The sequence below is a fragment of the Gorilla gorilla genome, chromosome 23 (assembly GCF_029281585.2).
Source record: "Gorilla gorilla gorilla isolate KB3781 chromosome 23, NHGRI_mGorGor1-v2.1_pri, whole genome shotgun sequence".
NCBI classification, from domain to species: Eukaryota; Metazoa; Chordata; class Mammalia; order Primates; family Hominidae; genus Gorilla; species Gorilla gorilla.
The window spans coordinates 40,892,887-40,914,332 of NC_086018.1; the positions used below are offsets into that span (position 1 = coordinate 40,892,887).

The 21,446-nt window shown below is 50.9% G+C and overlaps 1 protein-coding gene and 1 long non-coding RNA gene across 9 annotated transcripts in view; one reads left to right on the forward strand and one right to left on the reverse strand.

Moving 5' to 3' along the window:
• Nucleotides 1-21,446, reverse strand: part of PACSIN2 (protein kinase C and casein kinase substrate in neurons 2) — a 142,676-nt gene that overhangs the window by 26,977 nt on the left and 94,253 nt on the right. For 7 of the 8 annotated variants that reach the window (XM_019018504.4, XM_004063594.5, XM_055374798.2 and 4 more), the window contains exon 2: nucleotides 15,117-15,253. The exons of the other annotated variant lie outside the window; for it this stretch is intronic. In XM_019018504.4, coding sequence (XP_018874049.1) covers nucleotides 15,117-15,176 — 60 coding nt within the window. In that variant the 5' untranslated portion in view covers nucleotides 15,177-15,253. The remainder of the gene's footprint in view (nucleotides 1-15,116; nucleotides 15,254-21,446) is intronic. 8 annotated transcript variants of the gene reach the window in all.
• Nucleotides 2,821-7,210, forward strand: LOC129529538 (uncharacterized). The gene is made up of 3 exons (XR_008675084.2): nucleotides 2,821-2,866; nucleotides 3,613-3,721; nucleotides 6,954-7,210. It is a non-coding gene; the product is annotated as an uncharacterized lncRNA (long non-coding RNA).

Sequence of the window (21,446 nt, forward strand, 5' to 3'; positions counted from 1 at the left end):
AATACTGAAAATCTTTTCTTATGACTATTTGCCATCTGTATGCCTTCTTGAGTAAAGTTTGTTCCTTTTTTTTTCTTTTTGAGACAGGGTCTTGCTTTGCTGCCCAGGCTAGAGTGCAGTGCCACAATCATGGCTCACTGTGGCCTTAACCTCCCAGGCTCAAGTGATCCTCCCACCTCAGCCTCCAGAGTAGCTGGAACTACAGGTACGCACCACCACACCTGGCTAATTTTTGTATTTTTTGCAGAGACAGGGTTTTGCCATGTTGCCTACGCTGGTCTTGAATTCCTGGGCTCAAGCGATCCTCCCACCTTGGCATCCCAAAGTGTTGGGATTACATGTATAAGCCACAGCACCTGGCCTGTTCCCTTTTTAATATATTTTTTTAAAAATCAAAGGTATAATAATGACTAGTTTTTAAAATGCAAGAAAATTAATTTTCAAATATTTGACAAATCGATCATACATTAAAATCAGCACATATATAGTTAACTATTTCTGCTCTATCAGTTTTGTAATTAAAAGCCTCTCTTCTACTTTTTTGGGATAGCCAAATGGCAGAAAACTTTAGGTAGAAACTGAATATAAGCATGCTTTCTTCCAAACATATTAATTGCTTCATTCACAAAATCCTCATTTTTGAACCAGGTATGAAGCTATGTTCCTAACTTCCTCTAAATTCAGGCTCACTCCACTCAGAAACTAAGCTACCAAAGACAAATGCTCAGCATACATGTGCCTGGACATCCCTTCACTCCCCTGAGGGACTGCCTGGCAGACGGAGGACCAAGCATGTACCTACTGAGGGACTCAGCGCTTGGGCACAGGGCACTGGAACTGGGGCACTAGGAGGAGGGGGTGAGAGGTATCCTGAAGGCAATATCCAAAGGGCATCTTCAAGGACAGGTAGGAGGCTGGCCAGATTAAAGGTGAGGCCAGGAAAATAATTCCAGGCACAAGGAACAGCACTGGCAAAAGGACGGTGTGTCCACATGGCGACCCTGGAGCCCTGAGAGAAGTCAGCTGGGAATGGAACACAGAACACAGGGAGCAACTGGCAATGAGGGAGGGCAGATGCTGAGAAACTGGGAAGGCTAGGCCTGCATCCTGAAGGGTGTCCGGCTTGGGGACTGGTGGGGCTCAGAAGGCTGGCGGGGGTGGGGACATCCTGGAAGGAAGAATTGAGAGCAGCCTCCAGAGAATGGGGCTGCTCAGTGGAACCCAGGGCACGCGAGCCAAAAAAGGGAGCTGCCCATCCTCCAGGTGGAGGATGCGGGGACAAAGGTCGTGGGAATCCCTGGCTCCCAGACAGGTTTCTCTGCATACAGCACCCCTGCCTTCTCCAGGCTGTGCCCACCTTGGGAAAGATAACCTCCTTCCTTTTCTTTTTTTTTTTTTGAGACAGTTTCGCTCTTGTTGTCCAGGCTGGAGTGCAATGGTGTGATCTCGGCTCACCACAACCTCTGCCTCCTTGGTTCAAGCGATTCTCTTGCCTCAGCCTCCCGAGTAGCTGGGATTACAGACATGTGCCACCATGCCCAGCTAATTTTGTATTTTTAGTAGAGACGGGTTTTCTGCATGTTGGTCAGGCTGGTCTCGAACTCCTGAACTCAGGTGATCTGCCCACCTCAGCCTCCCAAAGTGCTGGGATTACAGGCGTGAGCCACTGTGCCCGGCTGAGAACCTCCTTTCTAGGGTCCTCCGGAGGCCGCTCTCCTGCCTCCCAGGGATGGACCTTGGGGGCCACATCCCTCACAATCAAGCTCTGCCTCCAGGGAATCCACTCCCTTCCCCATGCCCTTCCCCGAGCCCAGGACTCGCCCTGCCGCCTGCCCTCCTCCAGGCCGTACTCACTCCCTCTCAGTGAGCCAGGCTTCTAATCGTTCCTCTAAGAACCCAATGTCAGCCAAGCCTCAGTTTTAAAGTCAGCTAGGATGAGGTGGCAGCTGGAATCTCAACCATCCCTGTAGAGAAACATCCGTGCAATCAGGAGAAGAGAAAGGGGCTCTACCTGAAACCCAGCAGCTTATTGTCACAGGCGTGCTGGGGGGACTATCCGAAGAGGCCACGTCAGCTCCTCCTCCATCCTGCATGCATCTGTTGTAAACAGTCCAGAGGTGCCTTTCACAAGGACGCTGGAGAAGGTCTGCTGTGCAGACACAGGACCATGCCAAGCTCTGTGGTGCTCCCAACCCCTAATACCTTCAGACTCTGGGCCCTAAGAGGGTGTAGACCTGTGTCTTTCTAATCCACCACTCTTTCTCCATTGCTTTCCACAGGGTCTACCGCACAGCAGGCACCCCATAAAAATGTGAGGTAAAACCGTAACATGACCAGAAGAAAATGTACGCGAATACCTTTGTGACTTACGGTATGGCTCCTTAAACAAAATTTTTCTTTTTCTTTTTTTTGAGACGGAGTCTAGCTCTGTTGCCCAAGCTGAAGTGCAGTGGTGTCATCTCGGCTCACTGCAACCTCTGCCTCCCGGGTTTAAGCGATTTTCCTGCCTCGGCCTCCCAAGTAGCTGGGATGACAGCACGCAGAGCACACAGAGACGCCTCTGTATGTGGGTGCCCAGAGGGATGCGCCTGAGAACAGCAAGGCAGCTCTATGCCTGTGGACTGGCAACCACCAGAGAGTGGGAAAGGCCAAGTGTGGGCAGAGGTGGGTGTACAGCACCCTTTACTGGATATACTGGTGGAAACAGACTGGGCAGGCCTCTGTGCACAACTAGGCAGTCATTAAGTCATAAAGCATGCAAGTGCCCTACAATGACCCAGCAGCTTCATTCTGGGCTTAGATTCCCATAGAAGTGTTCCCTTTGGTCCCAGGACAGGTAGGGGGCCTCTCCCTGGGGAATGCACAGGTAAGCACGGGGCTCAGCAGTGCAGCGGGAGGAAGGATGTGCGCGACTACGCTGACACACTGACCCAGAACAGAAACAGAATGATGTGGGGCATGATGCCATTTACATCAATTAAGAATGCGTGCACATGAAGTAGGGGTGCGAAGTTTATGAGAGCAGATGCTAACAAAAGCTGTAACATTAGAAATGGGGAGGGGGCCTAGGTATCAACTGCAGGTGGAGAAATAGAGACAGGAACGGTTATTGATGAGCGAGTCCCTCTCCTACCTGCCCCCATCTCAGCTCTCTGTGAAGTCTTGGCTCCTTTTCCCCACGCAGGCTTCCCTGATGCAGCCCGTCCTTGCTGGAGCACCAGCGTGGAGCACCGACCCAGTCTACACCACCTGCCCCCACAGACAGGGGAGACTCATCTGAGGACTCCTGCCATCTGGTCCAGCTGGGGGCCATCATGGCCCTTGTGAACACCATCCCCATGCCCCTCGGGTCACAGCTCGTCTCAAAATTGCCTCGAGCACATTAGCCTCACTTCCCTAGGTAGACTGTAAGCCTCCCGGCAACAGGTGCCACACACTGAGTGATTTTCACTAGCGACGGCGTCATAATAGAGCATGCCATACTTGGCCAGGCAGGGTACTGACAGTTTTACATGCCACCCCACTTAATCTTGTGACAGTGCTAGCCAGGGGATACTATTAATGTCTATTTTTAAAAATTAAATTAAATTTTATTATTTTATTTGCGAGAAGGGTCTCACTGTATTGCCCAGGCTGGAGTGCAATGGCACAATCACAGAGGCACAACCTTCCCGTCCGAAGCGATCCTCCTGCCTCAGCCTCCGAGTAGCTGGGACCACAGGTATGTACCACTACAACTGGCTAATTTTTTATATTTTTTGTAGAGACAGGTTCTTACTATGTTGCCAGGGCTGATTTCAAACTCCTAGGCTCAAGCAATCCTCCCAACTTGGCCTCCCAAAGTGCTGGGATCACAGGCATGAGCCACCGCACCCGACCTAGTGTCCCTATTTTAGAGAAAAGGAAACTGAAGTTTGAAGAGATGCAGTCACTCACGGTCATGCAACAGAAAGAGAGGCCACCTGCCCAAACGTCCCTCAGGCCGGGATCAGAGCTGGTGTAAACTGATACTTACCAAGTCAACATGAGATGGTGCGTGCGCTTCCAGCCAGCCCTGTGGGTGCCAGCAAGTCACAAACAGAATTCCAGACTCCAAGCAGCACACAGGCCCTGCTCCTGTCCCCACCATATGCCAACGAAGTTCCCAGGAACCCCAAGCCTGTAAACTTCTAGGACCGGTTGCCAAGGATGACCCTGATTTTAACCTCAGGATGATCTTCCCCTTTAATCTGTGGCCCTGAAGGCCCAAGCACCACAACCGCTCCCCTCTGCACCCTGGAGAGGAAGGGTCAAGGGTGAGCCAGCTATCCCAAGCTGACCTACAGAAGAGCTCCTGGCGTACCCCTCGCCAGGCAAGCCCATGGAACCAGAGTCAAATGTTTTATCCAAAGCTGACCAAATATGCCAAGAAGCTCTAGCATCTCCTCTGTCAGCCTGGCAGACAAGGATGAGGCAACTCTTTAGGGATTCCTTAATTCCAAGTCTGCAGTTGGCAACGAGACGGGCAAAATGCTTTCGATATCTTGTTCAAATCCATCGGATTTCCCAGCCCTAACAAGACCTCCTTCCCTTCACCTGCTCTCATGAGGGGAGCAGCACAGATCTGGCCCTGCCCCAAAATGTGTAACTTTGTACAAGTCCCTCTCCGTATATTTCTGCCCTTTCAGTTGTCAGGTAGAGTCAGAGCTATTCCTGTGAGGACCAAATGGCCCAGGATAGGAGGGGTTTACACTGCAGGGTAGGTTTCTTCCCAGCCAGCTGTGCTCTCCGCCTGCCACGGCGATCGCCTGACAAGACCTAACTTCTTGCTAAGCCATTTCTTCACCCTGTCTGGGGGTCAGGGTGGGGGGTGAGGTGAGCCTTCAGGATTCCAGGGTTTCTGATTGAAGACGATGTTGGTGCTTCCTGGCATACCTGACCAACTCTGGGTCAGACATTTGACTCTGGTTCCATGGGCTTTGCCTGCAGGGGCACCACCAGGGCGTCTTCCTTCCGTGGCTCAGCTCGGACCAGCTGGCTCGCCCCTGGCCCTTCCTCTCCAGGGTGCAGAGGGAGCAGTTTCCAGTCTGCTGATGCCACCAGCTGGCTGGCTCCCCACTGAAGCATTCATCACTCCATTTCTGAGCGTCTGGCAACACTCTCTTGCCACTGAGAGGTATTTAAGGAACATCCACTGTGTGTGAAGGGCCACGAGGCCCTAGGGATATAGTGGTGAACAAACTGCCATGGGACTGTCCCTCATGGAACTTATGGCCAGAAAAACAATGCAATGAGACAGTGACACATTGTGAGAAGGAACACTCTGGGTGGTCAGGGCTGCCTGGAAGAAGCGATGTTTGAGGCGGTAGCTGAAGACAGCTCTGAGGCAAGGCCGCTTTCTCACAGCTGAGGAAAATGCCATGAGGCCCACGGAGAGTGAGCTGGGGGCTCTGCTGCCCCGGGATTCTTCCCCCACAGATCACCCCTCCCCCTGGTGGACATGTGCCGTCACATGCCAAAATGCGTCAAAATAGTGGGTTCTGAGGGCAACTACTATGCCTCTATATGTCTCCATCATCCATGCCAGGCAGAGAGAGGACACCCTATCTTCTCAGAGCCCAAACAGTGCTGGGAGCTGGGATTTCCATTCCCCCTGGAAAGGAAGGGACTGAGAAGTCGCTGAGATCTCAGAGGCATGGTCAACCAAACAACTCATGATCCTTTATCTATCAGTTCTTTTTTTTTTGAGATGGAGTCTCGCTCTGTCGTCCAGGCTGGACAGTGGTGCATGTCAGCAGTGGCATGATCTCGGCTCACCGCAACCTCTGCCTCCTGGGTTCAAGCGATTCTCCTGCCTCAGCCTCCCAAGTAGCTGGGATTACAGACATGCACCACCACGCCTGGCTAATTTTTGTATTTTTAGTAGAGATAGGGCTTCGCCATGTTGGCCAGGCTGGTCTTGAACTCCTGACCTCAAGTGATCCACCCACCTCAGCCTCCCAAAGTGTTGGGAATACAGGTGTGAGCCACCGCGCCCAGCCTATTTATCAGTTCTCAATCCTGCGAGTCACACGAGCTCTCTCCATGGTAGCTAAAAGGAATCAACTCTTAGCACGTCATCAGCCAGTAACTTCATGGCCGGCAGAAGAGCAACTCCCGGCGCTTCTGCCGCATTCCTGAGAGAGTCACATAAGCACAGCCAGCTGCAGGGCCTCACCAGGCCTTCACTGCAGCTACAAAGCTTTCAGGGAAATCCAGGGCCTGAGTTAGTTTATCCCTAAGCCAACCCATGTCCCAGGCAGCTAGAGGGGGCTCCAGGACTGAGTCCCTTCTCAGGACTGTGCCCTCCTGCAGAGTCACTACCTCTCACCCACCTTCTCTGGGGAGGGTGTGCGTGTACCTGGCAGATGTTGTATCCTGTATACACCTGCCAGACGTCCCCATGGTGACAGCTTCAGGCAACTTTCTTCCAACCTATCCTAACCCCTACGCTGAATCTTCCTTTCCAAACGGGGATGACTGTTGATATTAGGGTTGTGAAATCTGTGATGTGTGTTTGAAAACACCAGAGAGTAACAGGGGTCCTTGAAAAACCATCTAGTCCGTGCCTTGCTTTCAGGTGCCAAACTGCAATTTCCACATCCTCATTTCTATGGGATTCCACTTGTCCTGGTCCCCAAACTTCCCACCAGCTCATCCACCACTGGGCTCCCAACTTGTCTCAGCCCTGGAATGTAGGCCCTGGGAGTTCCACACTTTGGTGCTACCTTGAACCACAAGCTCAGACTAACACCTAACCTCACTGGGGCTCCCCATCTGCAAATGAGGTGACGCTATTTACCTTGCAGGGCCCAAGAGGGTTAGAGATTCAGAATCGCCTTGAGTCTGATCTACAATCCAGACTCGATTCTGACCCAGCACTAGTCCTGTCCTTTCCTCGGGGCCTCAATTCTGTCTCCACTTGGGGTTTTCAGTTCTTGCTCCCAACACTGACTGGCCGTATCCTCTGTTCCTGAAACCTGTATCCTCAAGTACGAAGGTGAAGAAAATGGAGCTCACTACCCTGAAAGCACCCCTTGCTGTTTGATCATTTAAAAGCATGAATCCCAGATTTCAACAATCTTAAAGACACACTGAGTTACGAATCTTTAACAGAAATGTTCAAAATGACAAAATAAAAAACAGATGACACAGAAACCCAGAAATTGCAATTTTCAGATCCTAACTCCAAAGGCAGAACACATAAGATAGACAACATAGAGAGAAAGGATGTGTTTACGCAAAGCTGTGTTGAACTAACTCTTCCTCAAGGCCGTCGGCCAGGCTCCCCATGCTCTGCTCCCTTGGTGCGTGTTACACAGATGTCGAGAAGGCCCCGCGACACCCTACGTGGCGTTCATATGCACAGCATATGCCGCCCTGTGTGCCATCTCCCATCCTGGAGCCCTGGGTCTCTGGGAAGACATGCACTGCTCACTTGCCTTCAGCCGAGCACCCAGCAAGTGAGAGGAATTTGGTATGTGGCTGCCGTTTTTGCTCTCCCTCACTCCTCAGGGAGGCGCCCCCACTGATGCAGGCATCACCTTGCTGGAAGAGCTGCCATGGCGAGATCACCTGCCCGGTCCCTAAGCTCGCTGAAGACCTGAGGCTTTTGGCAGAATTCCCGAGGCACCCCCTGACTGACAGGGAGTGTGAGAGACATCCAAAACTGGCTCGACCCCTAAGGTCCAAAGCCAGCTAGTGGGGAAACGCCAGCTGGGAAAAGCTGGAGGATCAATTCTTCCCGGAAGCCTCCCCGCCTCCTTCCGTTCCCTCCTCTTCCCAGTTTGGTGCTTCCACAGCCCCCCATACTGCACTCCAGTCTACCTCCACCCTGGCCCTAGCCCCCTGCACCCGAATCCTGGTTTATGACTCCTGTTACCCTACCAGTCCCCGCTACTGCAACGTGGGCTCCTCTCCCCATCTCTGTGCCTGGGCACCCCAGCTCCGCTCCCCTGCACTGTGCCCAGCTCAAACAATCGTTTATCCACAAATGTCTCCATGGAGCTAAGCCCACCACAGTCTAATGAGCACTACGGACCCCACCTGCTCTAAAATGAAAGGAGATTTGTTACTGAGTAGAAAGGAAAAATGTGTCTCTTAAACAGTTTTAAAAAGTTATTCTGACATCACTGAGATCAAATAAGAAAATAAAATTTTATCTTCATCTACAGAAATGCACAAAAAAAATTTTAAAAATTTTATCTTCAGAAGACAAGCTTCTTGACAGCACAAAACCCCGAAGTGCTAAATTCCCTCAACGCAAAAACCAAAGAACTCTTTTTCTGCATTCAGAATGATGGCATTCACACGGGGGGAAGACAGGTCTGTCTGCACAACAGAAGGAAAGGTGACCTCATTCATCCACCTTTTCCTGTCTCCGCGTGTGCGATGCTCCCGCGTGTGGCTGCAGAAACGGTAAGTGTAGAGAGGACGCTCAGAGACCACTCGGGCTCGGGAGTCATTTAGACTTGGCCTTGCCATGCAGGTGTCCTGTGACCTCAGACAAGATAAACTCTGGGTGTCAACAGGCTCATTGGTGCTGCTGGCCCAGTGCCCAACTACCAGCAAGTGCTGTCCCTGGCCTGGGCAGCCCATCACAGAACAGCAGCAGGCCATCACTGCTGGCTGAGCCTGACCTGCGACGGTGCACCCCAAATTCTGCTTTCTCTTCCTCCACTAAAAGTGGAATTTGATTTTTCCCAGTATCGGGAATGGCTGAGCACGCAGGCCGAAGACAATGTTGTAGATGTCGTACACCAAAGGGCATGAAAGAGCTGAAAACAAAAATGACAGATTCGACGGCCTGCAGCAGCCAGCCAAAATAAACTGCCCGGCTGGCTCCCTACCGTGCTCCTGGTGGGTGGATGGGTAAAAGGGATTGGTGCTGGCCAGGGCTGGTCCCTGCCCTGTTTGCCCTAAAAGCAGGAAGCCGCCTGTGGGAACCAGGCCAATTCTGCAGCTGCTGGAACCCAGCAGGAGAGGCTCCTGTGAGACCTTCAGTCATATCTACCTGACCACCCACCGTCACCCACTCCTTCAAGTATGTAAGTCCCTCCCATGTGCTGTGCATGGCACCAGGCCCTGGCAACACCAGCCAAGCAGCACCTGCCGAGCTAGGGGACAGTGGCCATGGACACGGATGGCAGCAGTGCTGAAAACTGTCCAAGGGAAATGGCAGTCACTTGTGGAACTGTCTTGTGCTGCTGCTGGCCTGTGAGCTCCAAGAGGACAAGGGACTGTCCCTGTCACACTCACCTCTGTGTCCCAGCCCCAAGCTCAGGCCAGGCATGAGCCTGACTGACTGACCAAGGGAGACAAAGGACAGCTTGGTTAAAACCCATCACATCATGAGAAAAACCTCCATTACTGGGTAGAGATTGGGCAGCAAAGGCTGCTTTCTGCTCTAATCTCAACGTCAAAGTCTGTCCAATGTTGACGTCTGTTTTCATAAGCGTCCAAGCATTGCTTAGGTTGTGTATTCTAAACTGTGAAAACCACCCATTTAAAAACACATAATTCTGAAGAGTCATGAGATTCAGGGTCAGCCAAACTTGGCCAAGACAAAGGCAGCCCACACGTCGAGGGCCCTGATCTGCCCCATAGGACGACGAAGTCTATCTGAACCATAATGGAAATGTCCACTACAGCTCAGGGGTAGGGTCACCCACCAAAGAAGGGCAGGATCTTAGGAAAACTATTTTCTCACTGGCTTAGAAGAAATTCACATGAATATAACTCATTCCTGAAAAAGGTAGGTATACAGTGCTCTGAAGAGCGGGCTGCAGCAGCCTGTTCAGAAATCCCAGAACAGCCAAATACCATCAGAAACACAACTCTCCCCAAAATAAGCATAAGAACCTTAAACGAAGATTATGCAATATACACCATGTCTACATTTTGTGTGTAACATCGGGGTAGGAAAAAGAGTTTTTGCCAAAAGAGAAAAAAAGTACCACACACAATTTTAGCCTCTTTGTGGGTGTTCTCTGTAATTCTTACAACCATCCTGGAAGTAGGAAATGAGCAATGCCATGTTACAGCCTAGGAAATGCTGGAGAGCACAGAGGAAGACTGCCCAAGCCTGCCCAGAGCAGTCAGGGAAGGCTCTTCCTTTCCCAGAGCAGCTCCCTAGGAAGGAGATGAAGTCTGGATGGAGGAAAGAATCCTCCAAGCCACACCAGGCAGGGTCACAGATCTTTGTGGATGGGAGCCTGGGGTGGCTCAGCTTGGCTGGAGCCCAGGGCAGAGCTTCTCAGGAAGAGCCAGGGAGTCCAGCTGGCTGTCAACACATGCTCGTGTCTTGGCCATGCTAAAGAGTATGCTTCTATTTTGAAGGTGATGCAGAAAACTGAAGCTTCTCAGCAGGGCAGGGAGCCATCCAATCTGCTTTTCTAGATGGGCTATCTGGCAGTGGGGTGGAGACTGAGGAGTTGATGCCTTAATCCTTGCTCATGGTTCAGCAGATACTAGTTCGGTGAAAAGAAAGAATTAATGGTAATTTTTAGAAACTTTAGTGAAACTAATGTGGGCCACTAACCTTCTAGGAGCCATGTGTGAGCATGGTGGGGTGATAATTAAGCTGATGCACACCCTGTCCCGAGGAGCCCGTGGATGTGGGCACACTGCTCCTGCAAGGCTGACACAGGCAGGCCATCACACGGAAAAGTCCGTTGGGGTCAGCGTGCGTGGAGGCAGCTGGGCAGCAGACAGAGCCGGTCACTGCTGCTGAGCATGAGGTGGTATTGACATTCGCTCGCTTCGTGCTTGCGCTCAGGGCACTGCTCTGCCGCCTCCTAACTGCTCTCCATACAACGCTGGCTCTAGGAGGCCCGAGGCTGGGCTCTCATATGGGGTGCCCTGGACTTAGCCCAGGGCCTGGGTCATGGCAGCTTCTAAATATGTGTCCTATAGAATTGGTATGGAAGGATGGGGAAAGTATCACTCCACATGGATGACGAATATGAAGGCGTTCTCACGTGATGAGCTGTCCTGCAGTGCTAGAGTCTGAGAGAAACCAGCCCGACTCAGAGCAAGTTGCAACAACCTACAGGGAGCGCCTTCCTGGCAGGGAACGGTAAATGTTGAGAGTCACGTGCCAACTCTTCAGGGCTAACATTCCCAGAATATTTGACACAAGATACTTATGTTCTCTTCATCTCCCCAAATACTCTTCTCAGGGGCTCTTTGTACACACAAGATAGTGCACAGAGGTCAGACTCAGCCTGGGCTTATCCAGAAGATCTGAGCTCTAAATGCACAGACAGCTGACAGCTGTGCAGAAATCCCGCCTCCGGGGAGCTTTTGTTGAGGCAGACTCAGGCTCCAGTTCCTAAAATAAGTGGCGTCTGCCCTCCTAGCCTGGCCCCCAAGGAGCCCTCAGAGATGCAGGCAGCGGCTCTCGGCCCTGCTAGGGACAGACCTGCCATCCTGTTCCCAGAGCCTACTGAAGGTAAGGGAGGCCAGGAAGCACTGGTGACATGTGAAAAGCCCCAAGGCTCACAGCCCAGGCCCTTTGTACACCAGCTCCCAGAACCAAAGAGAAGGCCTGGAAGCAGTGCCCGGAAGTGGAGAGGCAGGAGGAGGGCCTCTGGGCTCCTGCAACAAATCAGGAAAACTTGCCAGAAGCAGCCAAGCTGCCCCATGCCCTGCCGTGAAGCCTGTGGGCGGGCCAGACCAGGCTCTGACTTGCTGAGGTAGCGACCCACCTGGGGAACTGCCTCCACCTGGCCCCCGCCACTGTAATCCCACACGACTTCCCATTTTGCTCCAAAACTGGCCCTTAGCTCCAAAAAGGTCAAGGTCCTCAGCACTCTGTAAGACCACACTCATTCAGGCTCCAGACTTGGTTCCAACCTAGAATGCCATCCCTTCTATTTGTTCCCAATTCTTGGCCCAACCCTACTCAGCCACAGGCCTCCTCTGCTGACTCTGCCCAGCAGACCATGTTACTGAGAGGCAGAGCTGGGGGTGGTCCCTCCTGCTCTCATACTCCATAAGCATCTTCTTTGTGGGAACTGGATCCCCTCTCCCCTCTTCCTCTTTTTATTTTTCCCCTATATCTACAGGGTTGGGGGAATGCAGGAGGTACTCCTTCCGAATATGCATTAAATAGCTCTATTCAGTATCATGTCCCTGTGGGTAACCTCTCCTCCCACAGGTCAGTATGGGTTCCTTCATTCGTCCAGCAAGCATCCAAGTGCAGCAACGTCCACTACCCCATGCTGCCTTTCCTGCCCTTCCCCCTGGGCAAACCCAGCAAATCCTACGGCACCTGGCATGATGACCTGCCTAGTGTCTACCTTATTCCTCCAAATGTCACAGCCAAAGGCTCCTGGAGGACAGGGCCACACAGCAGATGGCTCTGGAATGACATATTCCAGTTAGTATCTTTTGGTGGGAAGGAGTAAAATTAAACACAAAAAACTTTTCCACCTCAAGACCACAAGGCTTTCTTTGGAAAAGTGTCCTTCCATGGGAAAGAGGAACTTGCCACCTGCCTGGGGAGATGTGCAGTTGGCAGTGTGCACCTGAGTCTCTCAGATCCCAGCAGGCCATCACTGAGCAGTCACTCCGCCACTCAACGAACATCCATCATGGAGAAGGCGGACGACCACAGCACTGCGGAGTTGATACCAGCTGGAGAGTAATTTCAGGGACAGCATCACAAGCTGAGCAGAGCCCGCCTGAGCATTTTCAGGCAAAAGGAGATGTTCTTGTCTACTGACATTATTGCAGTTGAGAATTTAACGGGGAGCATAAGAGCTTAATTACCGGACTTGTTAAAGCTAGTTGATTTAATATATGCTGACAATATACACTGGCAACGTTCACCTGAATGTTTTTTAACAAGCAGCTGAAGACTTCTGTAATAGCACTATATTTAGCTACATAATTTTCCCAGCAGTTTCTGCCACCAAGTGGGTAATGAAGACAATGCCACCAAGGGCACCGCAGTAACAGACATTGACTGTGCACACCGACTCCCTCAGCTCCCGTGTCAGAGGGAAGGGCCCCCACCAGCCTTGCCCTGATGCCCTAAAACACTTAACGTTTATTCATTCTTTTAACCCTCACAATACTAGGATATGGGTACCGTTATTACCCCCATCTTATAGATTGGGAAATGAAGGCAAAGAAAAATCAGTAACTTGCCCAAAGCCATACACAGGAGTAAGTGATCAGGCCAGCAGTCAAACCCAGACCTCCTGGCTCCAAAGCAATGTCTTCACCTGTCCCCATTGCCTCTCCTGGCCTATCCCTCACAAGGAAGGGCCTTTTGAGTGTGCTTGTCCTGTCTGCACCACCACCAAGCTCAAGGCAGGGAATGATTGGTGCCAGCCAGCAATGTCACTACAGTTACAAAAAAGAGGCTCCCCATAACTGGAAAGGTTTCTATCTATAGTTTTGGTTCAGTGTTGAGAACAAGGGTCTGCACTTCTAAAGGCTGGAGAGCTCACAGGAAGGCTCTCACAGCTGCTGCCAGCTCCATGAGCGCTCCTGCACTAATGAGGCCACAGCCTCTCTGGGCGGGCCAGCCAGCGGGACCTGATTACTGTGAACCTGTACCTGCAAGCGGGGGCAAAGGCAGTCCTGAATTCTAGCACTGTTTCAGGGGCACCTCCAAACCACCTCGTGTAACTGCTGGTCCTGCTTCATCTAGTTTCACGGCCAACCTCCTGCCATGCTGTGAGATGTGGCTGGCGACCTGTTTGGCTGTCACTGCTCCTGTCACTCTTGTTGTCTTAAGTGAAATATTTCCTAGGCAGATGTGCCTCTCCGGCTGCTGAAATTTGAGCTGGGTGCCCCCCTCACCCCTCCAGAAGGATGCCACCAGCCGAGGGGTGGCAGCAGAGAGGACCTGCATGCTCTGTGCCTTTCCACATTTACTTCTGCTGTGGCAGAAGCCAGCTCCTGGAGGGTAGGAACTCAGTCTGTCACATCCCTTGCCTAGCACACTACACGTACTCAGTTAACACATAATTTTTTTTTTTTTGAGACGGAGTCTTGCTCTGTCGCCCAGGCTGGAGTGCAGTGGCGCTGTCTCGGCTCACTGCAAGCTCCGCCTCCCGGGTTCAAGCAATTCTCCTGCCTCAGCCTCCCAAATAGCTGGGGTTACAGGTGCCCACCACCACGCCCGGCTAATTTTTTGTATTTTTAGTAGAGATGGGGTTTCACCATGTTGGCCAGGCTGGTCTTGAACTCCTGACCTCATGATCCACCCGCCTCGGCCTCCCAAAGTGCTGGGGTTACAGACATGAGCCACTGCGCCCGGCCATGCAAAGCCTCTTTCCATGAAGGCCAGGAAAGCTCCAGGGGTTTTGCCACGGGGACAAAATTAGACCAAAAATTGACTTCCTATAGTCTCAGCTACTCAGTAGGCTGAGGTGGGAGGATGGCTTGAGCCCAGGAGATCAAGGCTTCAGTGAGCCATGATGGTGCCACTGCACTCCAGCCTGCGCTCTCGAGACCTCAACTGTTAAAAAAAAAAAAAAAAAAAAAAGATGGACTTTCCATTAACTAGCAGGAAGGAAAAGTAAGTGGGACTCAGGAACAACACCCTCCGCCCCCACAAAAAAAAACAAAAATAATCCAATCAGGAAGAGGGCCACTCATGGGTACAGACTGGCGGCAGATGCTCCAGCAAGTTTGAAGGCATTTGGCCCTCTGGCCACTTGCCTGTGCTGTCCAGCATGATGTCAAATCACAGCCCTCCTTGTTTCTACATAAAACTCAACAGTAAAGTGCCTCGTAGGATAAGCTGAGCAATTAGTGTCTGTCTCTCCCACTCACACCATGGCAAACATAAAAAGGAAGGTGATCCCCAAGACCTTTCATAAACACCCCTAACCTCTTTAAGTATCAGCCTTTCCTAGCAAGGTAAGTTCACTGCCTTCGATGATGGCTAAGGCATACCTGAACTGCCTAAAAACAAGTGTCCACACCTTTTCTGCTGCTATTTAGGTCTGACTACAAATGCGTGGCTGGTTTGGGGGTATGTTCACCTCATTTCCCAACCTCCACCAAAAAAACCAAAGGGCCTGCCAGACACTATTGGCCTGGCCACTTCATTCACTGGAAGAAAGCAGGTGCATTACCTCCCAGAAGCTGTCGCTGGACACTTCTACTCCAACAGAATCATCATATGTGACAGACATTTCTTCAAAGGCTGAGGGAGCAGCAAAGTATACTTAGTCAGGGGTCAACTTCGAACGCTCAAAATCTGTAGACAAACCTATAAATGAAAAACATATAACATAGTGGTTTTTAAATTCCCAAGGTAAAGAAACAAGTCATCTCTATTTCACAACTTCCCGTTTCTAATCACTGCCTTCAGTACAGGGCGGTCTATAATATTTCCTTTAGGTGGCAGAAAGCCAGTAGACTCTAATCAACTCTGGGCACATATGTGTATGTCTGTGTGTGTGCATGGTGGGTGATGGGGGGGAGGGGTGCATGTGCGTAAAAGGCAGAGTCCTTGGATCTCTGGGCTTGCCCATCCCGACCTACTCTACCTAACTGGTAGGGCTAGGACCCGGGATAAAACATGAGTGGAGGTAATCCCACCTTTGACACCCTACTCCCCTCTCCAGAGTGTCTACCACATTCCACTTGTGTGAGCACTGTCCCCACTCAACTCCACCTTTACTGACTCCGCCACTGAAGCCCCAAATTCAGACCAGTTTGTTCTGACACTGTCTATGTGTGGCTGAGCTGGAAAGCTAAATGGATCACTTCTGAATAACAGACTCAGCAATCTACAATCCAGGCAAGGGTAAAGGCGGCAATTATTTCCCCTGTTGGAGGGAAGAAACTGAAGGACTCCCATAAGCACAAACCACACCTTGCTAGTGTGATGACCTGTCCGCAGCCGAGATGAAACTGTCTGACTTTTTGGTAAAAAGGTGACCCCACCTTTCTTTACCTTACCCTGTGTTCAGATCACACAGCCAGAGATCCAAGACCTTCCTCACTGCCACAGTCAACAGTCTAAAGCCTTAGCTTAGCAACAGGAAGGGGTGAGACAGGATGGCCAACTTGTTTTGAGCACCAACAAGGCACAAGACTTTGTTCTAGGTCCTGTTTCATATGTTATCACATGAATCTTCATGATTCTCTGTGACACAGCCTGGAATTGGAGCAAGAAACACAGACTCCAGAGTCAGACTACCTAGGCTTAAATCCCAGACCCATTACTTATGAGCTGGGCAACAGCGGGCAAGTTACCTACCCTCTCTGTGCCTCGCTTGCCTTATCTGGAAAAAAGAGACAATAGGCCGGGCACAGTGGCTCATGCCTGTAATCCCAGCACTTTGGGAGGCCAAGGCAGGCAGATCACCTGAGGTCAGGAGTTCAAGACCAGCCTGACCAAGATGGAGAAACCCCGTCTCTACTAAAAATACAAAATTAGCCAAGCGTGGTGGCATGTGCCTATAATCCCAGCTACTCAGGAGGCTGAGGCAGGAGAATCGCTTGAACCTGGGAGGTGGAGGTTGCGGTGAGCCAAGATCGTGGCATTGCACTCCAGCCTGGGCAACAAGAGTGAAACTCCGTCTCCAAAAAAAAAAAAAAAAGAGAGACACTAATGGAACCTACAACACAGAATTGCTGCAAGTCAAATATATACAAGAGCTTAGAACAATACTTGGCCCTTAGTAAGTGCTACAAACTTACTAAGTACTGTTATACACCCTTAGTAAGTGCTACGAACATAGTAAATAATGAATTATTGTTGCCACTATTATTATTACATAGTAATTATGATTACTATCATTACTTCTGTCTCTATTTGAAAGTCAAGAAAATTGATGTTCAGTAATTTGCCCACGGTTGTCCAAGTAATGGCTGGTGGAGACTAGTATTTGACACCAGCTCTGCCTGCTTGCTAAGGTAATATTCTCTCCATTACACCAAGATGCTTTCCAAAAACAATCTCAAAGTTAAGTAAATCAGGCTTCCTACAACCTAAAATTGGATTGCTAATTAAAAGGGCTTAATCTGGTGGATTGCAGAGCTCCTAAAGGTAAACACACTGCTGTGCAGCAACAGAGACAAAGTCCACAACAGATAACGGTACTTCAAAGCCAAGTCCTCCAAAGACATTGCCGCTGTGAAGAGACAGTTGCAGGACTAAGATGCATGCACGCTCCTAACCAGGCTCTCATGGAGAGAACTCCAGTGAGGGGTTCTCCCACACTGGTTAGGGCTCTGCTCCATAATCACAGGGGCAGCGTGTCATCTGAACCACTAGGATTCACAGAGGCTGGACAGGCCACCTGGCCTGGGCCCTGATGCCACCTCTCACAGCAATTTTTTTTTTTTTTTTAGGTGGAATCTGGCTCTGTTGCCCGGGCTGGAGTGCAGTAGTGCAATCTCAGCTCACTAAAACCTCTGCTTCCCAGGTTCAAGCAACTCTAGTGCCTCAGCCTCCCCAGTAGCTGGGATTACAGGCATGTGCCACCACGCTCGGCTAATTTTTGTATTTTTTAGTAGAGATGGGGTTTCCACCATGTTGGCCAGGCTGGTCTCAAACTCCTGACCTCAACTGATCCACCCACCTTGCCCTCCCGAAGTGCTGGGATTACAGGTGTGAGCCTTTTTTCTATGGAATCCTATGCTACTAGCCAGGGCCCTCCTGGAGTCGCCTCACCCCATGTTTCAGCAGGAGAAAGTTTTCTACCCAGAGCAGCTGGTCTCTGCTCTAGGCTTCTCAGGGAATATCAGGGCTTTGGGCTCAGGTGAGTCTCAAAGTGGCCCAATCAAGCCACCAGCTGGGCTGCCTGGCCAGCCATGGGAGCAGCTGCAGGGAAGAGCAGGCCCCTGCTCCGGACTGAGAGGCAGCTTGACACCTGAGCCACTTGGGCAGAGGAATTCAGATTCTGTCTGGATGCAGCTGTGGTCTTGACACAGTTCTGCACAAGACTGACTGATTGACTGACTGGTGGTTGACTGATTGACAAAGCGTCTTGTCTGTCATCCAAGCTGGAGTGCAGTGGCATGATCACACAGCTCACTGCAGCCTCGAACTCATGGGCTCAAGCAATCCTCTCGCCTCAGCCTCCTGAGTAGCTGGGACTACAGGCACGTGCTGCCAGGCCCAGCTAATTAAAAAAAAATTTTATGTGTGGAAACTGGGGTCTCACTGTTGCCCAGACTGGTCTCAAACTCCTGGGCTCAAGCGTTCCTCCTGCCTTGGCCTCCCAAATTGCTGAGATTACATGGATGAGCCACCACACCGGGCCTAAGATTTAAGAGCCCACTAAGTGCCAGGAGCCAAGGAGAGGCTCAGCACTGTGGGCAGCCTTTAGGAGTAAGAGCTTGAATCACTGAGGAGAGAGGTAATATAACCAAGATTCTGGGTCTGCCAAGGGCATCAGACAGGACATATGCTCTTAGCTGACCAAAAGGAACAAGGAGCAACCAGCAAGGGGAAGGGACATTCTCCGGTTACATGGTGGTAGAGCTGGGAAAGGCCCATACTTATTCACTTTCCTTCTGTCTGGGACCAGGATCTCATCATAGCACTGCACTCAGCAACAGTGACATCCTGTAGAATGCCTTCAGGTGCAATGAGGGACAAGCGTACCCCATGGGCATCCCCTGTGGCCACAGCTCAATCTGTAATAACATCAGCTCAACTATCCCCATGTGCATTACTTAAGAGTTCATCTTAATGCTCAGCCAGCTCCTCCCTGCCACAAATCTGTCACCTTCCAACTTAGACATTCTCCAAGATTATATACATCTTTATTAATTTAAGTAAAACAGAATTAGGAAGACAAATCTCTTTTTATAAAATGCAGAAGGCATTTCAGACCCAACAGAAATTACTTTAGGAAGCTCTGCACCACCACTTCAGTTCTTGAGCTGGAATAATTCACAATCAACTATACTTTCATCTGAACCCTCTAAGCACATCTTATACAAGGTCTCACTGAACTGTGCAGTCAGAATCTAGCAAAGATATCCGAAGCCCTAAGGCAACACTGAGGCAAGATATAGAAAACCCAAAGAGACAGAGACTGTGAGGGGAAGAAATGAAAGTTTCCTGCCCAAAGAGTCAGTGAGGTAATGCAGACGAGGTGCCTATGGGGAAGGCCTGGGACGGTGGAAGGCAGGAAATCCGAGCTCTACCACTGGCCAGCTGGGTGACCGCAGAAAGCCATGTCATTTCTCTGAACCCCAGTTCCTGAGCTGTGCTTTACCAGGTTTCAGTGAAGGTTAAATGAGATGAAGGTCTCAGTACCCCCAGGTCACAGGCCGTGGCACGGCCTACCTCAATGGGAGCATTGTTCTTGGCCGGCACCCTGGGCTTCAAAGTGTCCTTGCTACTTCCTTCAGCTCCACAGTCACAAGGAATGCAGGTAAAAGGGAGGACCTGGGGGACAAGAATCTGCACCACAAAGAAAACCCAACTGATTGTACAACTGTGGCCAATCTGGGAACTCATTTCTGATGTTCACAGAGCAACAACCTGGGGTGGGGGTAGGGGTGGGGGGTGGGGAAGGGGGGCCTTGAGGGCAGGCACCGAGCTGAGTTCTCAATGACAACTCCCAAGTCCCCTCTCTCCTGCCCCTGCTCCGGGACATGAGCAGCAGGGGCCCTGTCCAACCGCCTCACCCCTCCCACGGCACCCCGCACCAGCCTCAGCGTATGGGACTCTCCTGGCTCCCCGCTCTCACCCTGATAAGCCTCCCTTTCCTCCCCCAACTGCTTGCACACCTTGCAGTCTGCTCTATGGCTCCTCCCATCCCTCCCAGCACTGATCTCTGGAACTCTCATGACTTCAAACGGCATCCATGTGCAGGGACACACCAGCAGCTCTCAAGAGGCAGCCTCTCAACCCAATAAGGCGATTTCCTCGCAGGCATGGAGAAGGCCCAGCAGTGACGAAGTCACCTGGCATACATCTGACACCCTAAAAGTGATACCCATTGTTCTTAGAATCACCACAGCAAGCCACCCAAAGGTACTCGGAAATGTTGGTGACTGGGGCTGGGTTTGATTTTTGTTTTCCTGTCATTGTTGCTACTGGGATAAGCACTTTTGGTGAGGCTGCCACCTGCCACTGTGACCTTGCCACCAGCCCTCCCTTCTTCAACAGCAAAGAAGCCAGTCATACCCACCCCTATGGCAACTCCTCATGTGCCAGACACTGCGCCCCATGCACCACACGCGTGCACTCCATTTAGTCCTAACAACTCTATGGGGTAGCGGTTTCGCCATGGGCATTGTCAAAGCAAGGAACCTGGGGCATACAAAGGGTTAGGAGCTTGCCCAAGCAGCGGAGTTGAGACCTTAATAAAGGCAGGCTGACAGCAGTCATGCTCTTAACCACTGATCTTAACCACCTCAGTGCTGAGTTCAAATCTTCTAGAACATATAACATGAAAAACTAAATATCGGTCAGACACGGTGGCTCACACCTGTAATCCCAGTACTTTGAGAGGACAAGGCAGAAGGAATGCCTAAGCCCAGGAGCTCAAGACCAGCCTGGGCAACATAGTGAGATCCCATCTCTACAAAAAGTAGAAAATAAAAAAAATTAGCCAAGCATGGTGGCACGCACCTGTGGTCCCAGCTACTCAGGAGGCTGAGGCGAGAGGATTGCTTGAGCCCAGTAGGTCAAGGCTGCAGTGAGCTATTATTGTGCCACTGCACTCCTGCCTGGGCAACAGAGCAAGACCCTATATCAAAAAAACCAACCAAACAAAAAAAAGTGAACACGTACTGCTCTGCGGTGTGCCGTGATGAACTACTGCTATAGTCCTATTTCCAGGCACAGTCTGTCGGTCTTGGCCTTTCAGAAGGTGTTAGTAAGCCATGGTGGTTTAATCTGCATTTCCCTCACTGATTGGTACTCTTTTCTTTTTCTTTTTCTTTTTAGAGATGGGATCTCACTATGTTGCCCAGGCTGGCCTTTAACTCCTGGGCTCAAGGGATCCTCCTGCCTCAGCCTCCCAAGTAGCTAGGACTACAGGGTGCATGCCACTGCCTGGCTATGCTCTATCTTTTTATGCCTTAATGGTGCCATTTGTTGCACGGGAACACTCAGTCCCAGGGCAACTATATTTAAATATAATGTTTACTGCACCAATATTATCCCCACTTGCCTGGCAGAATCGTGGTGAGGTTCAACTGAGAAGGATGTGAAAATGCTTTGTAAAGTAAAAATGTCCTTTGCAGGTAACAGTTGCTATGGTGGGCATGACCCCTTCCTGAGTAGGAACCAGCTGCACACCAGCGCCACTGCAGACAGGCCACACCCTAGAATAGCCATGCTCAACCTCATAGGGAGTCCAAGGAGCTAGAAGAGCTGCCTCATGGCACCATGCAGTGTTCAAAAGCTATTTGATGACTGAATTACATCCCCCAAAGACAGCTATATTGCCTGGAGTCTGCCATGTTTGCATCAAACCAAGCAAGAC